This window comes from Phyllostomus hastatus, unplaced genomic scaffold (assembly GCF_019186645.2).
Source record: "Phyllostomus hastatus isolate PE091 unplaced genomic scaffold, TTU_PhHast_1.1 phas_contig_90, whole genome shotgun sequence".
NCBI classification, from domain to species: Eukaryota; Metazoa; Chordata; class Mammalia; order Chiroptera; family Phyllostomidae; genus Phyllostomus; species Phyllostomus hastatus.
In genome coordinates, this window is record NW_025333984.1 from 2,717,366 (window position 1) to 2,741,021 (window position 23,656).

Here is a 23,656-nt window from a genome sequence, read left to right on the forward strand (position 1 = left end):
TTTGTGGCTGCCTAGAACTGAGTGAGAGAGGGAAAGAGTAATTATAGCGGACCTTAAAAACACATTAAAAACCTAGAACATTATTTCGAGGTGGGAATCTAATGAAGCATTTAAAGCAGAGGAGTGAAATGTTCTGAATTAGTTTTTAACAAAATCATCTTCACTACTATGGTGAAAATAGAAACTTAAAACAAATAGTAAATAAGCATAGAGATCTAATGCACAATATAATGAATAGAGAAAATAAACTTTACTATGATTATGTAATGTGTTAATATTACTACAATGCCAATCATAGTACAATATATAAATATATCAAAATAACACCTTATACATCTTAAACTCATACAGTATTGCATGTCAAATTTATTCAATAAAAAGGGAATGAAAATAGACCTTATGAGGGAATAGTGGAAGTAGGAAGATCAGATAAGAGGCTATTGCAGGAGAGAGAGGGATAATGATAATTTGGACCAGTGTGATAACACCAAAGGTGCTCATATTTGTTACCTTCTGTTACAGATGATATTTATTCATTTGTATGTCATAGGTCTCTTCCTAGATTGTCAGAGTCTTACATAGAGAGAAAATTCCTTAGGGTCAATATAGGGTCTACAACTCAACAGTTTTTAGTAAATTTACAGTTGTGCAACCATTAGCACAATCCAGTTATAGAACATTACCATCATGTCAAAAGAGACCTCTCATGCCCATTTGCAGTCACTCCCTCTTCTCATGCTCAACCTATGCAACCACTGACTTACTTTCTATTTTTATAGATTTGTCTTCTCTGGATATTTCATATAATGGGAGTGATAAAATATATGGTCCTTTTCATCTGACCATTTTTTCACTCTGCATGTTTTTGAAATTCATGCACATTCTAGAATGAATCACAGTAATTTGTTTTTTCTATTGCTGAGTAGTATTCTATTTTGTGGCTATATCACATTTTGTTTCTCTGTATACCTGGTCATAGACATTTGGATTATTTCCAGTTTAAATAGTATGAATAATGTTTTGAACATTGACATGGCCACATGTTTTTATTTCTCTCAAATAGATTCCTGGGAATATAGTTGATTACTTCATCTTACAGTAATTTATACTTAACATTTTAAGAAACAGCCAAAATGCTCTTCAAGTTATGACAGTAGAGTAAGAGATATATATGATTTCCAATTACTCCACATCTACACCAACATTTGGTGTTGTCTATCTTTTTGAGTATGGCCATTCTAGTGAATATGAAGAGGTATCTTATTACAATTATAATTAGCATTTATATTGACTAATGATGTTAAACACCTTTATATCTGCTTATTAACAATCCCTGTTTTCTTTGGTAAAATACTTATTCAAATAGTTTACCATTTCAAAAAGAGTTGCCTTCTCATTGAATTTTAAGAGATTTTTATATATTCTGATTAAAATCCTTTGTGAGATATGTAATTTGCTATTTTCCCCTAATCTGTGGCTTGACTTTTCATTTTCTTAATGCTGTCTTTTGGAGTGCAACAGTTTTTAGTTCTGATGGAATTCTACTTTCTCAATATGTTTAGTGGATCATGCTTTTGGTGTAATATCTAAGAACTCTTCACCTAACCTAAGGTCACAAAGATTTTCTCCTAAGTTTTCTTCTAGAACATTTATAGGCTTACCTCCTAGATTTAGGTCTATGGTCCATTTTTAATTCTTTTTGTATGCTTACATAGTAAATTGTGTGGGATAGGAATCCAACTTCATTTTTTTTTTTGCATGTAGCTGTCCATTTGCCCCACTTGTTGAAAAGACTATTATTATTTCCCCATAAAATTGCCTTAGAATCTTTGTCAAAAACTAATTGACCATAAGTGTAAGGGCTTATTTCTGAATTTTCAACTATGTTTTGTTAATCTATTTGTCCTTATGCCATTACCACACTGTCTTATTTACTATAGCTTTGTATGAATCTTTGAAATGGGGAAGTGTACATCAAAGAGCTTTGCTCTTCTTTTTCAAGATTGTTTTGTTATTTTGTATCCTGTACACTTTCATGTAAATTTTGAGATCATTTTTTAATTTCTACAAAATATTGGTGGGAATTGCATTAAATGTGTACATCAATTTTAGCAGAATTATAATCTTTACCATGTTCAGTCTTTGAAACTATGAACTAGAAATTTCTCTCAATTTATATAGGTCTTTTAGAAATTTATCTTGACAGTGTTTTGTACTTTTCAATATATGTGTTACACATATTTTGTCAATTTTTTCCCCAATATTTTATTCTTTATATATGCTATTGTAAATGAAATTGTTTTCCTAGTTTCATTTTTGTATTGCTTGGTTGGTAGTATATGCAAATACTATGACTTTTTCTATATTGATCTTCTATTTCACTACCTTGCTGAACTCATACATTAGTTCTAGTAGATTTTTTGTGTGGATTCCTTAGGATTTTCTACACTCAGGACCATGTGGACTACAAGTAAAGACAGTTTTATCTCCTTCTTTTTAGTGCAATCTAAAAATATTTCTTCCTGTTGCCTGATTGCAACCACCAGTACAATGTTGGTCAAAGTGGCAAGAGCAGACATCCTTGTCTTCTACCTGGTCCTAAGGGAGAGCATTCAGTTTCACACTACTTGGTGTAATTATAATCTTAGTTGTCAAATTTATATTTTACTTTATTTTTTATATTTGTTTTCTCTCTCTTTGTTTTTATTGTTCACTTGTCTCCATTCTCCCCACTCTCCATTCTCCCCACTTGTCTCCATTCTCCCCCACTCTCCCCTACCCCAGCCATCCCCACCTCCCATCCTTGATCCTATCCTCCTTTGGTTTTGTCCATGTGTCCTTTATACATGTTCCTTGATGACCCTTCCCCCTTTCCCCCATTATCCCCTCCCACCTTTCCTCTTGTTACTGTCAGTTAGCTGTAGATTTTAATAGTTTACTTATTTCAGGTTGAAGAAGTTCCCTTCTATTCCTTGTTTGTTGAACATTTATATCATGAATTGGTGTTGTATTTTGTCCAATGCCTTTTCTGCATTTATTGGGATGATAATGTACACTTTGTTCTTTATTCTATTAATAATGTATGTTACATTAATTAATCTTCACATGTTGAACTGATCTTACAATCTTGGGATAAATTTAACTTTATCATAATGTGTAATATTTTTTTACATTTCCGGATTCAATTTATTAGTGTTTTGCTTAGGATTTTTGCCTCTGTGTCATAAGGGATATTGATCTGTATGTAGCGTTCTTTTTCTTGTGAACCTTTGTCTGGTTGTGGTATCAGAGTAATACTAGCCTCATAGAATCACTTGGTAAGTATTCATTTCTTTATTTTCTGGAAGAGTTTGTGAAAATTGATATTTATATATTCTTTGAATATTTGATAGTATTAATCACTTAAATCCTATGTGCCTCAGTGAGTTTTAAAGAAATATGTACATTTATCAATTTTGGCAGTAAGTAAAATCCATTGATTTGATATTTTAAGAAAGCTTGCTATATAAAGATTTTCATTATAATATGATTTTCTTGAAATATATATACATATATACCACACCTGTCTAAAAATGAGTATTCCTTGTGTCTAAAACACAAGAGAGCCTTGGGTGTGTGGCTCATTGGCTGGAGCATTGTCTCATACACCAAAAGGTTGAGTGTTTGATCACTGGTCATGGAATATATCTAGGTTGCAGGTTTGATCCCCTGTCAGGGCATGTACGGGAGGCAACCAACTGATGTTCCTTTCTCTCTCGCCCTTCCTCTCAAAAATCAATAAACATATCCTCAGGTGATTTAAAACATTTTAAAAACACAATATAAAACAAAAGAGAAAATAAGTTTCTAGCACTCAATATGGGTGCCCTCATTTCCATATATGTATTTTACCCAATAGGAGAGCAACACTGGATTCTATAGAAAGTTTATTTGCTCTTATAATTCATAAACTACTAACAGGTTTGGATATCTGTATACCCATTTTAAAAATGTTACAATGTGCACTTTAATTGAAAAAAATAGCTTTGGGTTTCCATTTTATGATAGATTAGAAGTCACAATTCAAAACCAAGTAGAGACCTACCTCTTAAGGGGAAGTCAATAATCAGAGAGTGATTCATATCAATCTGATAGTTTGAAGCTATTTACTGTGGGAGCAGATAGTCCTATATACCTCAATTGCCTTTGTAGACAGTGCTGTAATAAAAGTTTCTAACAATAAACTGGACACATCTAGAAAAGAGTAGAATATGATCAGGGATTAACTGCAAGCAAATAAGCCAATGGATAAAAGACAAAGAGCATATGATCTCACCTATAAAAGGAACTTAATGAACAAAAAAATGTAATGAGCAAAATAGAACCAGAGGCATGGGAACATGAAACAGTCTGATGGTGACCAGAGGGAATGGGGGAGGGGGATAATGGTGGACTAAAGGGGAAGGGATGAGTCGAAGAACATGTATGAGTGACACATGGACATGGACAACAGTGTTGGACTGACTGTGGGAGCAGAGGGTGGACTGGGTGGAGGAGGGCAAAGGGGGAATATTGGGACAACTGTAATAGAACAATAATATTTAAACATCAGGAAAAAATAAAAAAAATAATGATCTATGTGTTTTTAAAAAGCCAGAATGATTTTTCTACTGGGGATTACAGATAGCTGTGACTGGCTTGCACTATAGTTAGGGGTCTGAATTACTTTGCGGGGGCTGCTATAACAAAATACCACAGAGTGGGTAGCTTAAATGGCAGAAATTAGTTTCTCACAGTCTGGAGACTAGAATTCTGAAACTGAAGTTTTGGTTTCTTCTGAGGCCTCTCTCCTTGTCATCTCTCATGATGCCATCCTTACCTGCTCTTTCCTTTGTGCGCCTGCATTCCTGGTGTCTCTAAATTTCCTCTTTTTATAAGGACACCAGTCAGCTTGGATTAGGGGACACTCTTCAGGCTCATTTTAACTTAATCACTCGTTTATAGGCCCTACCTCCAAATACAGTCATATTCTGAGGTGCTAGGGTTTAGAACATCAACATATGAATTTGACAGGGGGAGAAACAATTCAACCTATAACAGGGACTGAACAGATGTAGAAGAGACCTTATACAGAATGCAGGAGAAGGAAAATTCAAAATAATCTGTGAACTTAGGGTTTTTAAGACCTGCGTTTTGCCCTGGCTGGTATGGCTCCATCCAGTGGTTTGAGCTCCATCCTGCGAGTCAAAGGGTCACCAGTTCGATTCCCAGTTAGGGCCATGCCTGGGTTGTGGGCCGGGTCCTCAGTTGGGGGTGCATGAGAGGTAATCACATATTGATGTTTCTCTCCCTCTCTTCTCTTTCTAAAAAATAAATAAAAAAAATTAAAAAGAAGACCCACATTTTATCTGTGAGTTATTATGCAGGGATTTCATAGCAATTCACTGCTTCTGATTTGAAAAAGAACCAATTAGATCCACCGCATATCCTAAAACATAAATAGACATAAAGCATGGGGTGAGAGGCTTTGGATGCATTGGCTACAAAGAAATGGCTGTTTGGGGGAGGTCAGAGGGTCTATCCACTAGGTACTCCATTGTTTAACTCCTTAATGGTAATGTGAAAAACGTCACTTTTCTATTATACAGCAGAACTGGGAGACTTTCATGAAGAAACAGATAAGAAACATTTGGCAGAAACCCAGTACTTACCGAACCAAGACTGTTTAGAGAGCAAGATCATACACTTTCACCAGAAGCACATGTAAGTACTTTAACTGTCACCTGGTTCTTCCAGCATGGAACACTGCAGCCGGAGACAGACTCTTAAAAGGAAACCCTTCCTTCAGAGAAGCTTCAGGCCCAAGAGAACACTGAATTCCTCATGAAGTTCTCACGGTGAAGTTGTCATTCATGTTGCATTCATTAGGCTCATAAATTCTTTCCTCTTGTAGTGGCAGGAGCCCAGCTGAATCTGACATTCTGCTACTGGACATAGCAAGGAAGCTGGATATGTATGGCATCAGACCTCACCCTGCCAGTGATGGTGAAGGGATGCAAATCCACCTAGCTGTTACTCACATGGGAGTACTGGTGTTACGGGTAATAACTCTTTCCTTTAAATTCCTTCAGCTTTGGATGTTATCTGGATTCAAATTTGAGAGTTTGTTCCCAAGGTGACTTAGCCCCTCAGTCTTACCACCAGCCAGAAAAAGAAGTGATACTTAGAAGTGTTTCAAGTCCATCTTATCCCCTCAATGTGATTTGCTTCCATTTGCAGTCTGTAACTGATTGTTTTGATTCTGAGGAGCACACACATTAGTTCAGACAAGCATGGTAGAGGGAGAAAGTCAAGAGGCTCTTTGGAACTTTAGACTCTAAATAAGAATATGAATTTTGGCATCCTAAAAGCTTAGGCTGTAACAAATACACCAGAAACAACTCAAAGGGTCCAGAACATGGTGTTCTCATCCATTTACTGGTTTCATTGGAGGCACCCAGTGTCAGCCAATAGGGAATGGGTGCCCAATCCTGCCAGCAATTATTGCTGTTTACTGACTCATCTTTACCCATGATTTTGTGACTTTGTTTTCCAGGTTAGAAACCAACTCAGGGCATTTTTTGTCATTAAACCTCACTCCAGGGAACTTGGACAGAAGCTATTTTTTTCTGTTTTTTGTTTTGTTTTGTTTTGTTTTGTTTTCAGTCTATTAGGTCTACTCACATCTGTGAACATTCAATGAATTTAGATCCGTGTTAAGGGTCAAGAACACTTGCTTAAACTTTGAAATGAAAAGCAGATAGCTAGGCAGGTTTGGGAATGAATCACATGTGAGAAAGGAAGGGGTTACCTCAGACCCACTGACCTGAAGGACCAAATTAAAGCACTGAAGTAAGTCACAAAACAGGTCAAGTATAGACTCAGCTAAAATAATCTTTGCCTTCTCCTTTATTTGGTTATGAACTGTAGAGCATGAGAGCCACATTAATGGGCAAAAGACCAATGGATCACTAGGATACCTGTTCACACAGGAGGAAAGTTTAACCCATTCCACTCTAATTCTGATCTTTGGTATCTCTTACTTTATGGGAGTAGATGGCAAGGGTAGGTGAGCAAAGCCATGATTATTAGTTGTGATCTCTTTCAGTGTGAATACTTCTATGGACAGTTGGGAACAATATAACTGCTCTAATTTGTCCTACTGAAATCCAGTCAAAGAATACTTAGTATTGAGCACCTTCCATGTGTTCATTTTATTACTCTTTCTTAAGAAAATACCGCCTTTAATGATATAAAATTTTCATCCCACAAAATTCATGTTTTAACTGTATAATTTAATGGTCTTGAGAGTATTTACAGAGTTGGCAGCAATCTATTTATTTGTCCTTCTGTCAATATATTTACTGTGCATTCACTCTGTGCCATGCCCTAGAGCTACAGAGGTAAGCAGGAATTATCCTGACCTGTGGAACTTGCATTCTAACGGGGGGGGGGGGGCGGGGAATGGATAATGAAATAAGTAATTATTGGGTTGGCCAAAAAGTTTGTTTGTTTCCATAATATGGCTCTAGTAGAGCTTAGCTGTCTTTAACTTCAATTGAAACAATTTTGTTAAATTGTATGGTAACAGCTGTCATATCAAGATGCATTTAAAAATGTATCAACATTGGTGAATTTTTTGTAGCCATTTCAATATTGAAGATGGAAGAAAATATGCAACATTTTTGGCATATTATGCTTTGTTATCTCAAGAAAGGTAAAAATGCAACTGAAATACACACACAAAAAGATTTGTGCAGTGTGTAGAGATGGAGCTGTGAGTGATTGAACATGTCAAAAGTGGTTTATGAAATTTCTTGCTAGAGATTTCTTGCTGGATGATGCTCCATGGTCCAGTACACTAATTGAAGTTGATAGTGATCAAATCACGACATTAATTGAGAACAGTCACTGTTATACCATGTGGGAGATAGCTGACATACTCAAAATAGCCAAATCAATAAAGTTATTGGTGAGGATGAAAAATATGTCCTTTATTTTATGGAAAAAAAACATACAGACTTTTTGGGCATCCCAATATAAGCAAACATGATATGCTTTGTGCTATAAGTACGGGATGCTAAGTAATATGTGTGAAAATTTCGTGTGTCCCACCTGTAATGCCTTCATTGGCTTCTACCAATGAAGGCTTCATTGGCTTTATAGCTTCTACCAAGTATGATAGGATCAGGCTGTGCAAGAGATAGACCAAGGGTAGTCTTGTTCATGAAGTACATTTTCTAACAGGTTTACATTGTCATACAAACCAGCTTGCACTGACTTTCATCCTGAAATCTACAATGTTTTCATTATAGGGAAATACAAAGATTAATACTTTCAACTGGGCTAAAATCCGCAAGTTGAGTTTTAAGAGGAAGCATTTTCTCATCAAACTTCATGCCAATATTTTGGTAAGTAGTTTTCTAAAAAATTCTGTTATTTTCTGTTCACTTGAGATTTCTTGTTTTTTTTTTCTGCAAATGATTTTAATGTGAGTGACAAAAGCTAACTAGCAATGAGGGGTGATGTGCTCCCTCTTCTGCTTCTATATAAATAAATCAGAGCTTTACTTAGTCATATTTTTACTAAATGCAGAACACAAAGAAATCCTATTGGCAATTCAGAATGATAAGGTAATAGGAAAATGGAGTGGCTGGGATGAAAGATAAGTTTTCTTAAAAACTATTTTTCAGGGATATGATGAGTCAAATAGAAGTGACCAGATCCAAGACTATAGACATATTCATATTCTCATGTCTGCTCTATTTTATAAAGTATTTTCTTCTTCTTTCCTTAAGCAAAAATAATCAAACACCTACTGTATGCCAAATAATTGAACATCCACAATTTATGAAAGCCATGTGAGTGGTAGGTATATATTTAGGATGTGAAGTGTAGATGTATATTAAGCAAAAGAAGCAATTATTTGTCAAGGCTTCATTGTACAGGATAAGACAAAGGTACTAGAAAGGATGTTCTTTTATGAACTATAAAGTAAATGAAAGATATGTATCAACTTACATAATGACTTAAAGAAGATCCAGTAGTTTGTGCTTCATTTTCTGAATCTTAAGCCTTATATAGAAACATTGGGAAATTGTATCTAGTGTGAAGCTCATGGAGAGTCTCAGGGCTGTATATAGGAATATGGAAAGGAATAAGAGATTGGAAGCATCATCAAAGTGGGTTGGTAGGGCTGCTGAAAATACAGCTTCACACCTGCATGGGGAAATGGGGGTAGATAATGAATTGAAGGAATAGGAAAATCTTGACTTTTAGGTCTGGAAAGCTAAGTTCCTCCAGAGCAGATTAGAATGTGCTAAATGAACAATACAATGCATCAGAGAACAAGGCAATGTATAGAGGAATAAGTGTTTCTAGCAGGTATGTTAAAATATTAATGCATATGTAATCATCCTATAAAGCCTGCCATCTGTAAAGAAATCTCCTTACCATTTCTTGTTTTTCACTTATAACTTCCTGTTACCTTGAAAGGTTGCCCTTTGATGTTCATTTTAACCTAATTTACAACTTCATAAAAATGTTCCTGGCAGAGAAGTGGGGATAAGAAAGTGTTTGAGGTGCAGGGTATGTGCAAGGTAAGATTTGTTTCTTAGACAAGGTTCCGTTTTGAGCAGTGGCCCTCATTGTTCCTTGAAATGTCAATGATTTGGTTTCTGTAGATGTGAGGCCTGTAGAGAGCCAAGTGGAAAACCAGAAGCTGCATGGGCACCTGGACCAATAGTTTGGAAGGTGTTGGGATTTGAAGGTCTTTATATTCCTGAAGGCTATTTTGCTTGATGGAAATTGGTTTATACAGGTGTTGTGCAAGGACACCTTGGAGTTCACCATGGCCAGCCGAGATGCCTGCAAGGCTTTCTGGAAGACTTGTGTGGAATACCATGCTTTCTTCAGGCTTTCTGAAGAGCCCAAATCAAAGCCCAAAACTCTGCTCTGCAGCAAGGGTTCCAGTTTCCGCTATAGGTAATTTAATATTGCACATAGGTAAACTACACACACAACTTTTCAGTAACATGGAAGGCAGGAGGGGGAGCTTGAATTCTAGAAGCAATAATGAATTCATTTCAATCACTTAAAATGATACTCTACTGCTCATTCTCTGTGTGACACATTAGGTCAGTATTTTCTAAATGGGAGGCAGTGGGAAGAGAACACCCTACTTAAGGGGTTAGATCAGAATCTCTGCAAGAATGAGAAGACATATGCAGTTTGAGAAAACATATTCAATGAAACTTTTGTTTTGCTTATGTGCAGCTTACATGGGAGCCATGGAAAAGAAAGCTCAACATCTTTCGGTGGTGGTTAGGCAAAAGACAGTGTCAGAAACCATGAGAGGGGCTAAGGGATTAAAAAGTTTGAGTAATATTGCAGTAGAAGAATGAAAGTGAGGTCTAAGTAAGATCTTGTTTTTACTTGAAGACACCACACTAGGAATTCTTTGGAAGAAACTTTCAAAACTCTTTGCTAAGATGAAAGTATTCCAATCAAATGCTTCCCATATGGGATTTTTCAAATAGTGGAAGTCTGCTCTAGTAAGAGCTGAGATTTTTAAAACATACATATTTTTTATGGAATCTTTGCAAAATGTAATCTATAGTTCCTCATCTTCTTAAACAGATGATAATGATCATATTTTGCCATTTTTAATGAATGACCTAAATAATTATAAATATCACTTGCTATCCTCTGCAGACAGCTGTATATAGTATAGTGATGGCCTCAGGGTGGGAGAGACATGTCAGACTCTGTACCTCAGTAATAAATGACTCAGACTTGTGGAATTTTATTGTCCTTGTGATTTCTTTTTTTTGGCTCTTGTGTTTCTCCCAGAAGTCAACTGGCTTTTTTGCTAGTCTGTCTGACTAGAGCAAGCCTCTTCTACTGTTCAGTTGCTGTTTTTCTTCTGTTAAGGAATAGGAAACCAATTAAATAGCCTGATTAGAAATTGTGCGTGAATTTGGAAATAGGGAAACTGCCTATAAAGTATAAGTTTCCAAGGTCAGAATTTTTACCTTATATTGCCGAATTCAGAGGCTTTTAAAAAAATTCTGGGTTTTGAGTAGTTGACTTTGTACTATGCCTGATGGCTAGTTGAGTGGATATCTTCATTAACACGTTGGTCAAAGATTCATGACATATGTCATCCATCCAGACTCCTGATTTTCACAATACATGAGGCTTTTGAATTTTAGTAGCCTACTGGCTTAAAACTAGCATTAATAAAATATTTATCTTCTTCTTATAATAGTGGAAGAACCCAAAGGCAACTTTTGGAATATGGAAAAAAAGGGAGGTTGAAGAGCTTGCCATTTGAAAGGTATATAGTTTTGTTTCATGCTCTCATGTTGATTTTAAGTTGAATTCAGAGATTTATATGTATTCTGTATTCACATGAAGACCATTTCAATTTATTTTTCATTTGGTAATTTCAGGAAACATTGTCCATCTCAGTACCATGAACGACAGTGCAGGTCCTCACCAGACCTCCTCTCTGATGTCTCAAAACAAGTAAGCTTTCTAAAAGTGCCTTTTTCTTCAGATAAGTGTAATGCACCATTTCAAAAACTTCCAAGAATTGATTCTATCAGAATCTCCCAGTGTATAAAAGGTTATTATGTTTGAGTAGGTTAGCCTCCTGGGAAGGTCAGTTAGCTCAGACTTTCCAGCTAATAGAAGACCATTTTGTCCACTACCACTGATGAGTACCTTATAGACTGGAAGGATCTGGCACATCTTTAAATTGTAATCTGTAATGCTAACATCTTGCAAAATGTAGAGCCAGATGAATTGCTATGACTTTGTTTTTTTTTTAAAGTAAAGGCTCTGCTTTTTTATCTATAAAAATCTTAAGTCTTAGAGAAAGCTATAAGGTGTCAGGTTAAGGTTTTAAAAGTATTTTTGCTGTATAATTCTGTAACAAGAACAAAGTGCTATTCTCCTGGAATGGTGAGATGATGGTTTTATTTGAGAGCTATAGTATGAACCATGTTAATATTGCTTTCACTGTCACTAAAAAAATTAATTATAGGTCTCATAAACTCACATGTCTTAAATCAAGTGTACAGGCAGTTTTAATCTGGAAGGAATCATAAAGATATATCATTGATATGTACCATCTAAAATATGACCTTCTCATGCCATTAATAGGTCTCCTCATCACCATTTTACAGAAAATAGGGAGGAGGCTGGAGAAGTGAGATTGGAAGACTAGCCTAAGATCACACAGCAAGTCAAAGGCAGAGCCAGGTCCAGAAGTCAGAACTCTTGGCTCATTGATAAATTACTAAACCATATTGATTGAAGAACAATGTTGGCTGAAGTACATAAACTTAGAGGCTGGAAGTGGGATGGCATTGAGACAGAATAGTGTCATGTGTATTTCTGCACATGAATTAGGATATGGTACAAGTTATTACCCTTTCTATATATATGTATCAACCCTAGAATAGAGGATAATTTGAAATAACTTTGTGAAAAACCACCTTTGCAAAACTTAAGGCTAATTTAGATCCCTGATCCTACCCTAACCAAATGGCTTTTTCCTTCTCTCACCAACATGTCCTTTCTCTCAAGGTGGAAGATTTGAGACTAGCATATGGCAGTGGGTACTACCGAAATGTGAATGGAGTGCATGCATCTGAGCCTGTGCTAGACAGTAGAAGGAGAAACTCTACAGTGGAGGTGACATTTGCAGCTGAGCTGGAGCGTTCCAAACCAGAGGCAGATCCCACGTTGTTACATCAGTCGCATAGTTCTTCTTTCCCTTTTATTTATAGCAATTGTGTCTTTAACACTGACCCTGATCCTGACAACAATCCCAGAGACTATTTTGAGGAAAGAAGTCCTCTAAGCTCCTTTCAAACAAGCTATAAGTTTGCTGACAATCACATGAGCACATCTTCTGGCCTTATAAGAGTGAGTCCAGCAAGGAGGCTAACTTACACAGATGTGCCCTATATTCCTTGTGTTGGTCAGGAGGTTGATACTATGCCTCCCCAAGTCTTTTTTTATATGGACAAATCACCCCAGGTCCCCAGATGGTCTCCAAACATGGCAGAAGAAAGAGAAAGTCCAGACAGCTGTCTAGATCCCACTGCAATGAAGCCAGCCAAAAGAAGCCCAAGGAATATAAGAATGAAGAGCTTTCAGCAAGACTTTCAAGAACTCCAAGAAGCTATAGGCAGGACTAGTGGTAGGAGCAACATCAATGTAGGTCTAGACGATACAAATTTAGAAGATGAATTTCTATGTAATATTCAAGAGCAAACCCCTAAACGGTCCCAGAGCCAAACAGACATGAAAACTATCCGTTTTCCTTTTGGGTCAGAATTTAGACCTTTAGGACCTTGTCCTGCTCTGAGTCGCAAAGCTGACCTATTTACTTATATGCTTCCAGAGCAGAAGTTTCCAACAGTTCTGACGGATCAGGGAACAGCAGAAAGGTATGTAGCTAGTGAATCCAGTGATTCTGAATCAGAGATTCTTAAACCAGACTATTACTCTTTGTATGGTAAAGGAATGAAATCACCCATGACCAGAATCCGTTTGTCTTCTGGTAGTCTACAGCTAGATGAAGAAGATGAAAATGTTTCTTTTAATACACCAACTGCTGAAGACAGGACTTTGTTAAAACCATGTAATTACTTTTTAGCTTAAGAGTAAAAAATCTGTGACCATTTCTGCACCAGTTCTGTTACCAACTTAGGTAAAAAAAGGAACCTTCTACAGAAACCATTTTCTTAGTTCCTATTCATTGTTATTAAAGGAATCTTCTAAGTTTATACACTTAGCTTATGAAAGATTCAATCGCAGCCTCGTTCATCAAGCTCCCCTCTTCTACTCCCTCTGAAGGGACTCTGGAACATGCCCTCTCATTAGCACTGTGGTGAAGTGAGGTGGATATCTGTCATCTCCATGACACATTTCCCCATAGACATTATAAATGACAGTCAGGCTCAACACTGAAGAATGGTGACAGTAGATGTTGGCATATAGAATTGGCTTCTGATGTCATTTAGTGATTTAGTAGATTGTGACTGTGTTAGTTTGTTTTTAAAGAGTACCATGTGACTAAGTTTCTGTCCTCATTATCTGTGTGGTGCCCAGTAAAAATAGTCCTGTAATATTAAGAACTTCAATTTTTATAACATATGTTAGGGAGAGCATGGCCCTCCTAAAGCTCAGGAACACAGGATGGTGTCATAGATTCTCTCAACAGAACAGTTTATAATTTATCTAGGACGTGGTAAAATTCTAAACCTCAGAAATTAATGAAGTAATCATCTTCTAAAGCCAGATATATGCCTGCTGAAGATAATAAGTTTGACATTACTTCTCTATTCTTTTTTCTTAACTATCTATTATATGTAGTGAAAGCTAAAAGCTAACTGTTGGTTGGTTTATCTAATCTCATACAAGGATTTATTTTTTGCTACATTTTGGTGCATATATGTAGGCAAGGAAATGAGATGAATAATATTTTAGTAAGAGTGATGGAAATCCATGTATTAAAAAACAAGTTGTAAGTATTATCTTCCTTTTCTTTTAATACATTTCAAAAGTGATTGGATCTAGCCTGTTACTAACTGAAGGGACAGTTAAAGAACAAGTAAAAGGAGGGAGGCAGGTGGGAATGTATAGCCATGGATTAAGAAGTGGTAGAACTGGGTTAGCTGAAAAGAAAAAGGACAGTACTAAAACCAGACTGAGTTAATAAACCAGAATTCTATTTTTGACCTATTCAGAATTTTTCTACTATTCCTCCTGGAAGGCATAGCATTCTATTTAACATAATTTTAAATGGATTTTTATGTTAAGTATGACATACTTATAAGATAATGTTAAGTACTAACTTCAAAAAATAATGCGATTATATAAGCAAGTTATTTTTTTATATATGACTTAATGGAGAAAAGATGGATGGAATGGGTTCCTTACTCTCCTAGTCTTTACATCATAAAAATTCCTTTTAATATACTTCCCTCTACACCTTTCCCATATTTTAGCATTTTATTTCCTGCTCCAGAAATCATATCCAGTAAGTTACAAGTCAAGAACAGCTAATAAATAATAAGAGTATACAGGGATGGGCAAAAGTAGGTTTATAGTTGTTCATATGGAAAAAGACATACAGGTTATGATTGTGCAGGATAGAGGTAGGGGACACAGGGGAGAAAGAGAGAGGGAGAGAGGGAGGGGGAGAGAGATAGAGCGAGAGAGAAAGAGAGAACAAGAACATGGATTTGTTGTTCCTTTTATTTATGCAACCATTGGTAGCTTTTTATATGTGCCATGACTAGGGATCAAACCTGCAGCCTTTGCATATCAGGACAGCACTCTAACCAACTGAGTTACCTGGCCAGGGCCAGGGTATGATTATTACAATAGTTTTATTAACTCTGTGTTTTGCATACTCACAATGATAAACCTACTTTTGCCTACCCTTGTACTTTAGTCCAGTCACCTATATATTAATCCTATACATCTCAAAGCTATATTAAATTCATCTTTGGCCTTTTCTCTAGGAAAAACTCAAATTCATTTAGGCTTATATGCTGTTTCTTGTTTCAATTTCTGCAAGTCTTTATACAATATGTTTTCTTTAGAGACCTATAAGATTCAAATCTTTTTAAGATTTTCTAATAAAAATTATAATCAGGGGTGACCATATAATTTATTGTCCAACCTAGGGCATTTCTGAGTGAAAGAGGACTCTCTCAATAACTTTGTCAGGACAGGAGGCAGAAATAAAGACATATATTCACTGTAGCTATAATCAATACTTAATAAAATATAAAGAATATGTTTTAGTTTTCAATGGAAATATTGGTGTTAAAGTTCCAGCAACAAGTTAAAGGGCAAAGGACAAATAATTTGAAACAATTAAAAGGCAATATACATTCCTTAAGAAAACAAGCATTGAGGGCTGTGAAATTTAAATATTTATTTTAACCCCCCAAAACACTTCCCCTAGAAACAGTTTACAGGACTAATAACTAATGAATAGGCAATACAATTTCTATTCATGATGCAGTTGTGTTGTAAAATTTCAAATAATAGATTTACAAATTGGTTGCTTTTACTTTTACAAAAATATTCATTTAATTCATGAGTGGCAAATTTATTCTCTGACCTCTACAGGTTGTAAATCGTAACTGAGTTTCAGTTACATAGAATGTGAAAATTTTAACTGAACCATTACTTCAAAGTACAATGTGTTACAAATAATTATGAAAGAATAGGCACCAATGAAAATAATTTTCTTGGCATACTGACATGACAACAACTTATTCAAGTGTCTTTATTATTACAAAAAAAAAGAGGTAATGGCCACTTTGATGAAAAAGTGTATTCTTGAAGAATCTCTTTTTTTCTACTATTTAGCAATTTTCAGATATTTAAAAATGACTAAATAACCTTTGTGTAAAAACTAAATTGTGCAATTCCAAACAATAAAACATTAACTATTAAAATTAACTAGTATCAATAATTCTACAACTACGGTTCAGAACTTAGGTAGGATATATACACACACATACATACTGGGCTTAAAAAAGGTATTACCCACATAACAGTACCATAAATATAACTGAAAATTAACAGTACAGTCTAACTTACCTTTGTACAGACAGAAATCATCCTGTACTATGGTTATTTTCATATGAACTAGAAAATGCCTATTTAAATACCCTTTCCAAAATGAACAAATGATGCTTATGTACTGGATAATTATGAAGAATAAAAATGTATAAATATTTTATAGGATATTTTACTACCATGATAAAAATATGCTGGTATAACCCTGGCTGGTGTGGCTCAGTGGATTGAGTGCCGGCTTGTGAACCAAAAATATGCTGGTGTAAATTATATTCCTACCTGTTGATCAGGTATTTAATCACATGATAATCAGCTTTTTAAGTTCCCTAAGTCCAAGCACATAATATGCTATTTAAATTGAAGATGTTAAAAATAAAGCCTGACTAATTACTATAGTATTATCAAAATTCCATCCTTGGCTAATTGGTATCGTATTAAATCCCCAACCATGTTAAATAAGGGTTAATTGCCTCTTCTCAAAGAGAAGATAAATACTGCACACCAAGAAGTACGCCAGTTGCTACATGTTGCCTATAAATGCTTTAAACACATGATCATCACTGAGCTACCTGAAATTTCATACAACTTTGCAGAAAAGTCAATACCTTTCCAGGTATCATTTCCAAGAGTTTATTAAAACCTTTTGTTTAAGAAGCTGTGGCTTGTTTTCATCTCCCCACCAACAGTCATTTGTAGAATATGCTTGTGTTAAAAAAAATATTTTCAAAGCTTGATGATTTACAAAAGTTGAATATTTATGATGACTCTGAGAAAACTGTATATTTCATCAGTGTACAGTTAACTAAAGATTGAAACAGGAAAGGTATTCATCCTAGTACATATATAATAATATCTAAAAGCAAAACTGTATCTCAACATTTACTAGAAAACAGATGAAACTACAGTATTAAAAATTTTCCTTAGAAAATAATTTCTTTAACATATAAAATGGTAAACGCCATCACAAAATAGTTGAATAGCTTCTTCCATATCTTCAATGTTACAAAGATCCAAAAGGCACATGGAGCTCATGAGTTAAACATTATTAAGCTTGAAGTAACTTTGGTGGTTTCTCTAGGGCTGTATGAAATAAAAGGAAATAACAAGAAGTTTCTTAGGGAGATTCATCTGCTGAACACCTGTAAAATTAAGAAAAAAAACTTAAATTGATATATAAGTATGCATGTTTATATTCTTCATCTGTATAACATTTGCAATAAAAGAACTGATTTAGCAAATTAAGTCCTTTCTATTGAATCCTATCATATTGGTGTTAAAATATAAAGAAGTTTAAAAATCCCTTCTGCATCTGATTTGACAACTGTCATTTGTTTACATATTTGTAAATAGAGGGGAGTTTTCCATTAAAATCTAAGGGATTTTAAGAGGGGCTTTAGTTTGTGAGTACAAGGATCTTGTAGATATAAGATAGAAAGATCTCTGAGACTGTAGGCTTTTATAGGTTGTATAGTTTGTTCCTACTTGATGCCAGTGGCATCACAATTATGGTATCTGGTTCAACTCCCAGTCAGGGCACATGCCTGGGTTGTGGCCCCAGGTCCCCTGTAGGGGGGTGCATGAGAGTCAACCACACATTGATGTTTCTCTCCCTCTCTTTCTCCTTCCCTTCCCCTCTCTAAAAATAAATAAATTAAATGTTAAAAAAAAGAAATATAAGGATGCACTGAGAAGTTATATAATGGGATTAAAGCTAAAATTGGCATTGCTTTCTAAATTGCTTGAGCTAAGGAGCTGTGTATGCATGCATACAAAAGCCTTGTTAAAAAGAGAATTTTAAAATAAAATGTAAGAACTTTATTGAATATGAACAAAATTTTAACCAACAGTTTAAGACACAGTATAGAAACTAAAGTTAATTATAAGGAATATTTATAGTCTTCACTAAGTTCCTCTACCTAAAATCACTTCCTTAACATTTTTTAATGGGGATTAAATTTATGAACTTTAGCAGTGGAAACTATGTAAATGGTGTGATGAGAGTAGTGGCAAAAATGAAAATATTCCTAAATTGTGTTTATAAGGGCCCCAATAAAAATATGCTCTATATGTAACCTTTTGTCTATATTCTTACTAACATAGAAAGGTAAAAAAAAAAAAACAAGTCATTTCATTCAGTGGATAATTACTTTGTAATGCCTGAAGATAATAATTCCAAAATGTAGTGTTTAAGATGGGTAACGAACAAAACAGTTTTAATTTTTTTCTTTTTCCTTTTTTTAATTCAATGTACTTGGGATGACATTGATTAATGAAATTATATAGGTTTAAGCAAAAAAAGAGAGAAAGTCATAAACACAGGTAAGAGTATGGTGATTACCAGAGGGAAAGGGGATGGCAGAGGTAGAAGAGGGTAAAGAGGGGATAAATGGTAATGGAAGGAGAATTGACTCAGGGTGGTGAACACACAATATAATGTACAGATGATGTATTATAGAACAAAACAGTTTTTAAGCATACAACTAACTATTAAGAAGTAACTTTCATGATTGAATCAGGGTAATTAGACTGCATCCTAAATTAACACCCAAAAGAAAATGTCAAGATGATTTTTGAAAAAATGACATTTGAAGCTTACTTTTGAAATTTTTCAATTAATTTCTTCACCATTTTATCTGTGATGCCAGGACAGGTAGCTTCAGCCACAGCAATACTTTTCTCAAGTTCTTCAATTGCCCGATTCCTGGTAGCATTATTTTCATCTTGCTGTTTAAGCTGAGAAAGATCAATAGCTATAACATTTAAAATTACTTCTTAAGATATATATCCAACAATGATGAATCTGTACTTACTTCAGCAAATGCAGGTGTGATTATCATAGACAAACAGCTCAGGGTTTGTACAAGGTCTTTCTCCTTTGAACAAATAATATAGATTAATACATATGAAAGTAAAACATTCATTCATGTTTTTGTTAGTTATTCTATAGTAAATGTGCATTAATGAATCCTACCTCCACAATGCCCAATATAAGATAAATCTCCATGCTTTCCTTCCATCACTAATTCCCATCCATCATCCAGAAGGCTTCTAACTGATAGGATTACAATAGATAGCCATGATTCCACTGGATATACATGTACCTCCAGGTAAAATGCATTTAAAGTTATACCAGTGGCCACATAAATTACTTCTATGACCTTTTTTTAATTACCTCAAAGCTAATGGCAAATGAAACATACTAGGTACACAGTAAGGTAGACAGACATTTAGGGGTATTAAATTGTAACTATTGTGGCCATCAAAACCTCACTACATAGTTTGAAGAAGTCTATCAAGAGGAAATGATCATCTCCATGTACATACTGCCCCATTCTGCAGTTTCTTTGGATCAGGCTTCTTTCGCACGGTGGTAAAGTTCCATTCAGGATGAGTATTATTTTCTCTGCTGGTGGATTCCCTAAAATGATTGCCAAAGATATTTCAATAAATTCCTAAATAATTCAGCTTGGTGAAAATGGCAAATCAATGTAGTAGAACTCTGAAGAGAGACTATCCCAATATATTAAAAAAAAAACATAGTATAAGAAAATATTTGATCTCAGTTTCCAGTAGATACTAACACTTTCCTAAAGAGTAGCAATGGTTCTGAATTCCAGGTGTGCATCACAATCACACATGTAGACTTCTTACTGTATATATAAAGCCCTGCACTTAACCCCCTTCACTGACTGGATCAGGATCTCCTGTACTGTGGGTTATTTGTTTAAGGCTCCATGGGCAACTCTCATGGGCAGCTAAGGCCACCATCCATGAGAATATGGCACAAAACTATCATGTATTTTTCTTACACCTTTCAAAATTTAGGCAATTTTTTAAAAATTTAATCTTTATTGTATTGTTCCCCATTATCATTTAGTCCCTTTACATCCCCCAACCCCAGCAATCAACACACTGTTCTAATAGAGGACTCTTTGAGAGTATTCAGCCAGTGGAGGAATAAAATTCTGGTGTAGCCTACAGACTTTTATAGTCTAAATTAAGTTATGGACTTAGAAGTTAAAATGTTAGTGTAAATGCAGTTAAAAAGCAGTGCAATTTTTAGAGGGTATAAATCTATATAAATAGATATATCAGGTGCTTGAATAGTGTTTCCTTATAATGCTGATGAGGGTTAAAAAAAAATATTCCCAGCTGGGACCACGATCTCTGTGGAGTTTAACATTCTCATTTATGTATGTATGTTTTTTTTTTTTACAGATACTCTGGTTTCTTTCCACATCCCAAAGATGTGCATGTGAGGTGAACTTGTGTGTCTACATTGTCCCAGTCTGAGTGAGTGCGGGTGTGGTGACTCTGTGATGTAAGGGTGTCCTGTCCAGGGTGGGTCCTACCTTGTACCCTGAGGTACCCAGAGAGGCTCCAGCCACCCCTGAACTAGAATAAGTTTACTGGAAAACCATTTTGACTTGTTTTTATTCAACTTTCTTAGACGGATGTATAGCTGATGTTTATTTCAATGCTTTATTTAGAAGTTTGGTGATGTTTTTGTGAACAGACCTATATAAAAACTTAACTCTTTTTTTCTATTGATTGCTCTACGGTAAAATTATTTTCATTATAAGACATTTTGTTTCATGTTGCAGTTTTCAAGAACCTGCCAAAGGTGTTAAGTGAGGACTCATTCTATATAAATGTACCAGTCTGATTATGGTTTGGTCCACAGCCAAGAGGTGGAAAAGGCCTGCAGGTCAGTTCTCCAGAGGGATTTAGTAGGTTAATGACAAAGTATGGGAAGACATAGCCCCTTATCACTCTGGGAAAACTAATATATCCCCTTTAATCAAATGTTATTCCAAAATACTGTAATATACTCACGTATCCACTAGGGGTTGGACTGAGACCATGTAAAACTAGAGCAATTCACTTCTAAGAAAAGCATGTTTTCAAATTCATTGTATTCCACAGACTGATTTTAAAAGACTTTCACAGTTTCTAAAGTAAAACTTTAGAATATGATTTATATTTTATGCTTGGGAAAGCATATTGGATCACAGTTAAAAGATATACACTATTAAAGCAGGCTATCTAAATAAAAATTAAATAATCTGTACATACGAATCAGAGCCCTCAGAATCAGATTCATCATCACTGTGCCCTTCTGCCTTCCATCTCTTAAATCGATCGATCAGTTCAGTCAGATAAGAAGTCTTCTTTGAGTTTTTTACAATGAATTTGTGTTTCAGAAGTTCTTTAGCTGTAGGACGCTAAGGAAAAAATAAAGCATGCATGAATATTTCTAGGTTCTTTATGAGTGAAGGGGGTAAAAAATCACTTCAATTATTAAGTTGAAGGTATAAAAGTACATCTGTAGGCATGAGGACAATTGAAACACCATAGGACAAAAGCTAATTCTACTTCTGAAGTGGCTCAGGGCAACCAAATTAAACTCATTGCTTTGGTACCAATTTGTTAAAGCTCACTGGACAAAAGATGGCCTATTTACCAGCAAGCTGTCAGGTAGGGCCTTCCCCAAATCAGAGAAAGACAAGGTAGGATTTTGAAAATAAAGTCAAAATTCAAAGGCATTTCAAAATAGTGCTTTAAAGTACTGCTATTGTATTTACTGTGAATTGAAAAAAATAGATGAAAACTAGCAAGAATGTAACTTTATTAGCTGTACACATTTGTATGAGTCTCAGATTAATGAATTCATATTGTATCTAACTATAAATACCAGGTGGTGTGGTGGTTATTGCCCCCTAGTATTTAATTAATATCAGAATATTTATTATCAAGTTAAAATAGTTATGTCAAACTTAGGCAGTTCTTATATATTTCTATAATAGTTTCTACTTTTTAAAGATTTTATTTATTTACTTTTAGAGAGGGGAAGAGAGGGAGAAAGAGAGGGAGAGAAACATCAATGTGTGTTTGCCTCTTGTGTGTCCGCCACTGGGGACCTGGGCCACAACCCAGGCATGTGTCCCGACTGGGAATCAAAGTGTCTACCCTTTGGTTTGTAGGCTGGCACTCTGTCCACTAAACCACACCAGCCAGGGCTCTACAATAGTTTCTAGAAGTTACCAGACAGATTTATTTTTAAAACAGTAAAACAACTATAATTAAATTTGCTAGGTAAATGAGTGGAGTTCACTAGACTGCAGGAAATGTATACAACTTTATTTTGTAATTTCTAAACATTAATTTAACAATAATGAAGTGAAAAACATAACTTTTTATGATAAGTGAAAACACAGTTGAATAAAAATCATTGTGAACAGTCAACCATATATTTTAATAATGACATCCTATTAAATGAATTTTATTTTGAAAATTTCTTTCCCCCCAAAATAGGAAATTATCATTAGAATAAGAATGAAGCTATTGACCATGCAAAAAAGTAAAAAACATGGAGGGGAAAGAAAAAAGAAACTAAGGATCTTGTTAGGAACTGAACAGAATTAGCAACATAGAAAGAAGAACCAGATTCCTGGATGAATCTTAGACAATTTTTACATGCACTATATTCCTCACTGTAGAAAAAACACATTTGTTGTATATACATCTAATAATAGGAAACAGTGGCCTCTTATACTCACAAATGATGGATCTTTGTTCAGGCAAGCATCAATAAACTCCTTAAAGGACTTAGTAAACTCTCCTACAAGAGTCGGGGGATTGTTTTTTGGAATAAGAAACAAAACTCTCATTGGATGCATATCTGAGTTAGGCGGCTCTCCCTTGGCTAGTTCGATAGCAGTAATTCCCAATGACCAAATGTCAGCCTAAGGTTAAAGAGAAAGAAAAAAAAACCCTTGAAATTCCATTCCAAAATACTGCCACAAAATAGCCTGTGGAATCTAATGGTCACAACAATATTAAAGTGTCTGAAGAAATATGGTGTTAATAAATTTCTGTTAATAAAATTCATTTATTTTTTAAAAAGTATCAAATTCCCTACTTTGTGCCAAGTACCATATTCTAGGCGCTGAAGATTCAGGTGGTGGGTACATAAACCAGACAAAAATCCCTGCTCTCAAGGGACTTAATGTTCCAGTAG

The 23,656-nt window shown here is 35.1% G+C and overlaps 2 protein-coding genes across 3 annotated transcripts in view; one reads left to right on the plus strand and one right to left on the minus strand.

Annotated features, from left to right (window-relative positions):
• FRMD7 (FERM domain containing 7) overlaps positions 1 to 13,695 on the plus strand; it is a 44,653-nt gene extending 30,958 nt beyond the window's left edge. The window contains exons 6-12 of the mRNA XM_045852304.1: positions 5,628 to 5,742; positions 5,933 to 6,080; positions 8,334 to 8,429; positions 9,839 to 10,002; positions 11,288 to 11,356; positions 11,472 to 11,547; positions 12,613 to 13,695. Coding sequence (XP_045708260.1) covers positions 5,628 to 5,742; positions 5,933 to 6,080; positions 8,334 to 8,429; positions 9,839 to 10,002; positions 11,288 to 11,356; positions 11,472 to 11,547; positions 12,613 to 13,695 — 1,751 coding nt within the window. The remainder of the gene's footprint in view (positions 1 to 5,627; positions 5,743 to 5,932; positions 6,081 to 8,333; positions 8,430 to 9,838; positions 10,003 to 11,287; positions 11,357 to 11,471; positions 11,548 to 12,612) is intronic.
• Positions 13,696 to 15,957: 2,262 nt separating this feature from the next.
• STK26 (serine/threonine kinase 26) overlaps positions 15,958 to 23,656 on the minus strand; it is a 74,818-nt gene continuing 67,119 nt past the window's right edge. For both annotated transcript variants that reach the window (XM_045852296.1, XM_045852295.1), the window contains exons 7-12: positions 23,196 to 23,381; positions 21,712 to 21,860; positions 19,960 to 20,053; positions 19,446 to 19,508; positions 19,232 to 19,368; positions 15,958 to 17,774 (exon numbers count right to left, since the gene is read on the minus strand). In XM_045852296.1, coding sequence (XP_045708252.1) covers positions 17,750 to 17,774; positions 19,232 to 19,368; positions 19,446 to 19,508; positions 19,960 to 20,053; positions 21,712 to 21,860; positions 23,196 to 23,381 — 654 coding nt within the window. In that variant the 3' untranslated portion in view covers positions 15,958 to 17,749. The remainder of the gene's footprint in view (positions 17,775 to 19,231; positions 19,369 to 19,445; positions 19,509 to 19,959; positions 20,054 to 21,711; positions 21,861 to 23,195; positions 23,382 to 23,656) is intronic.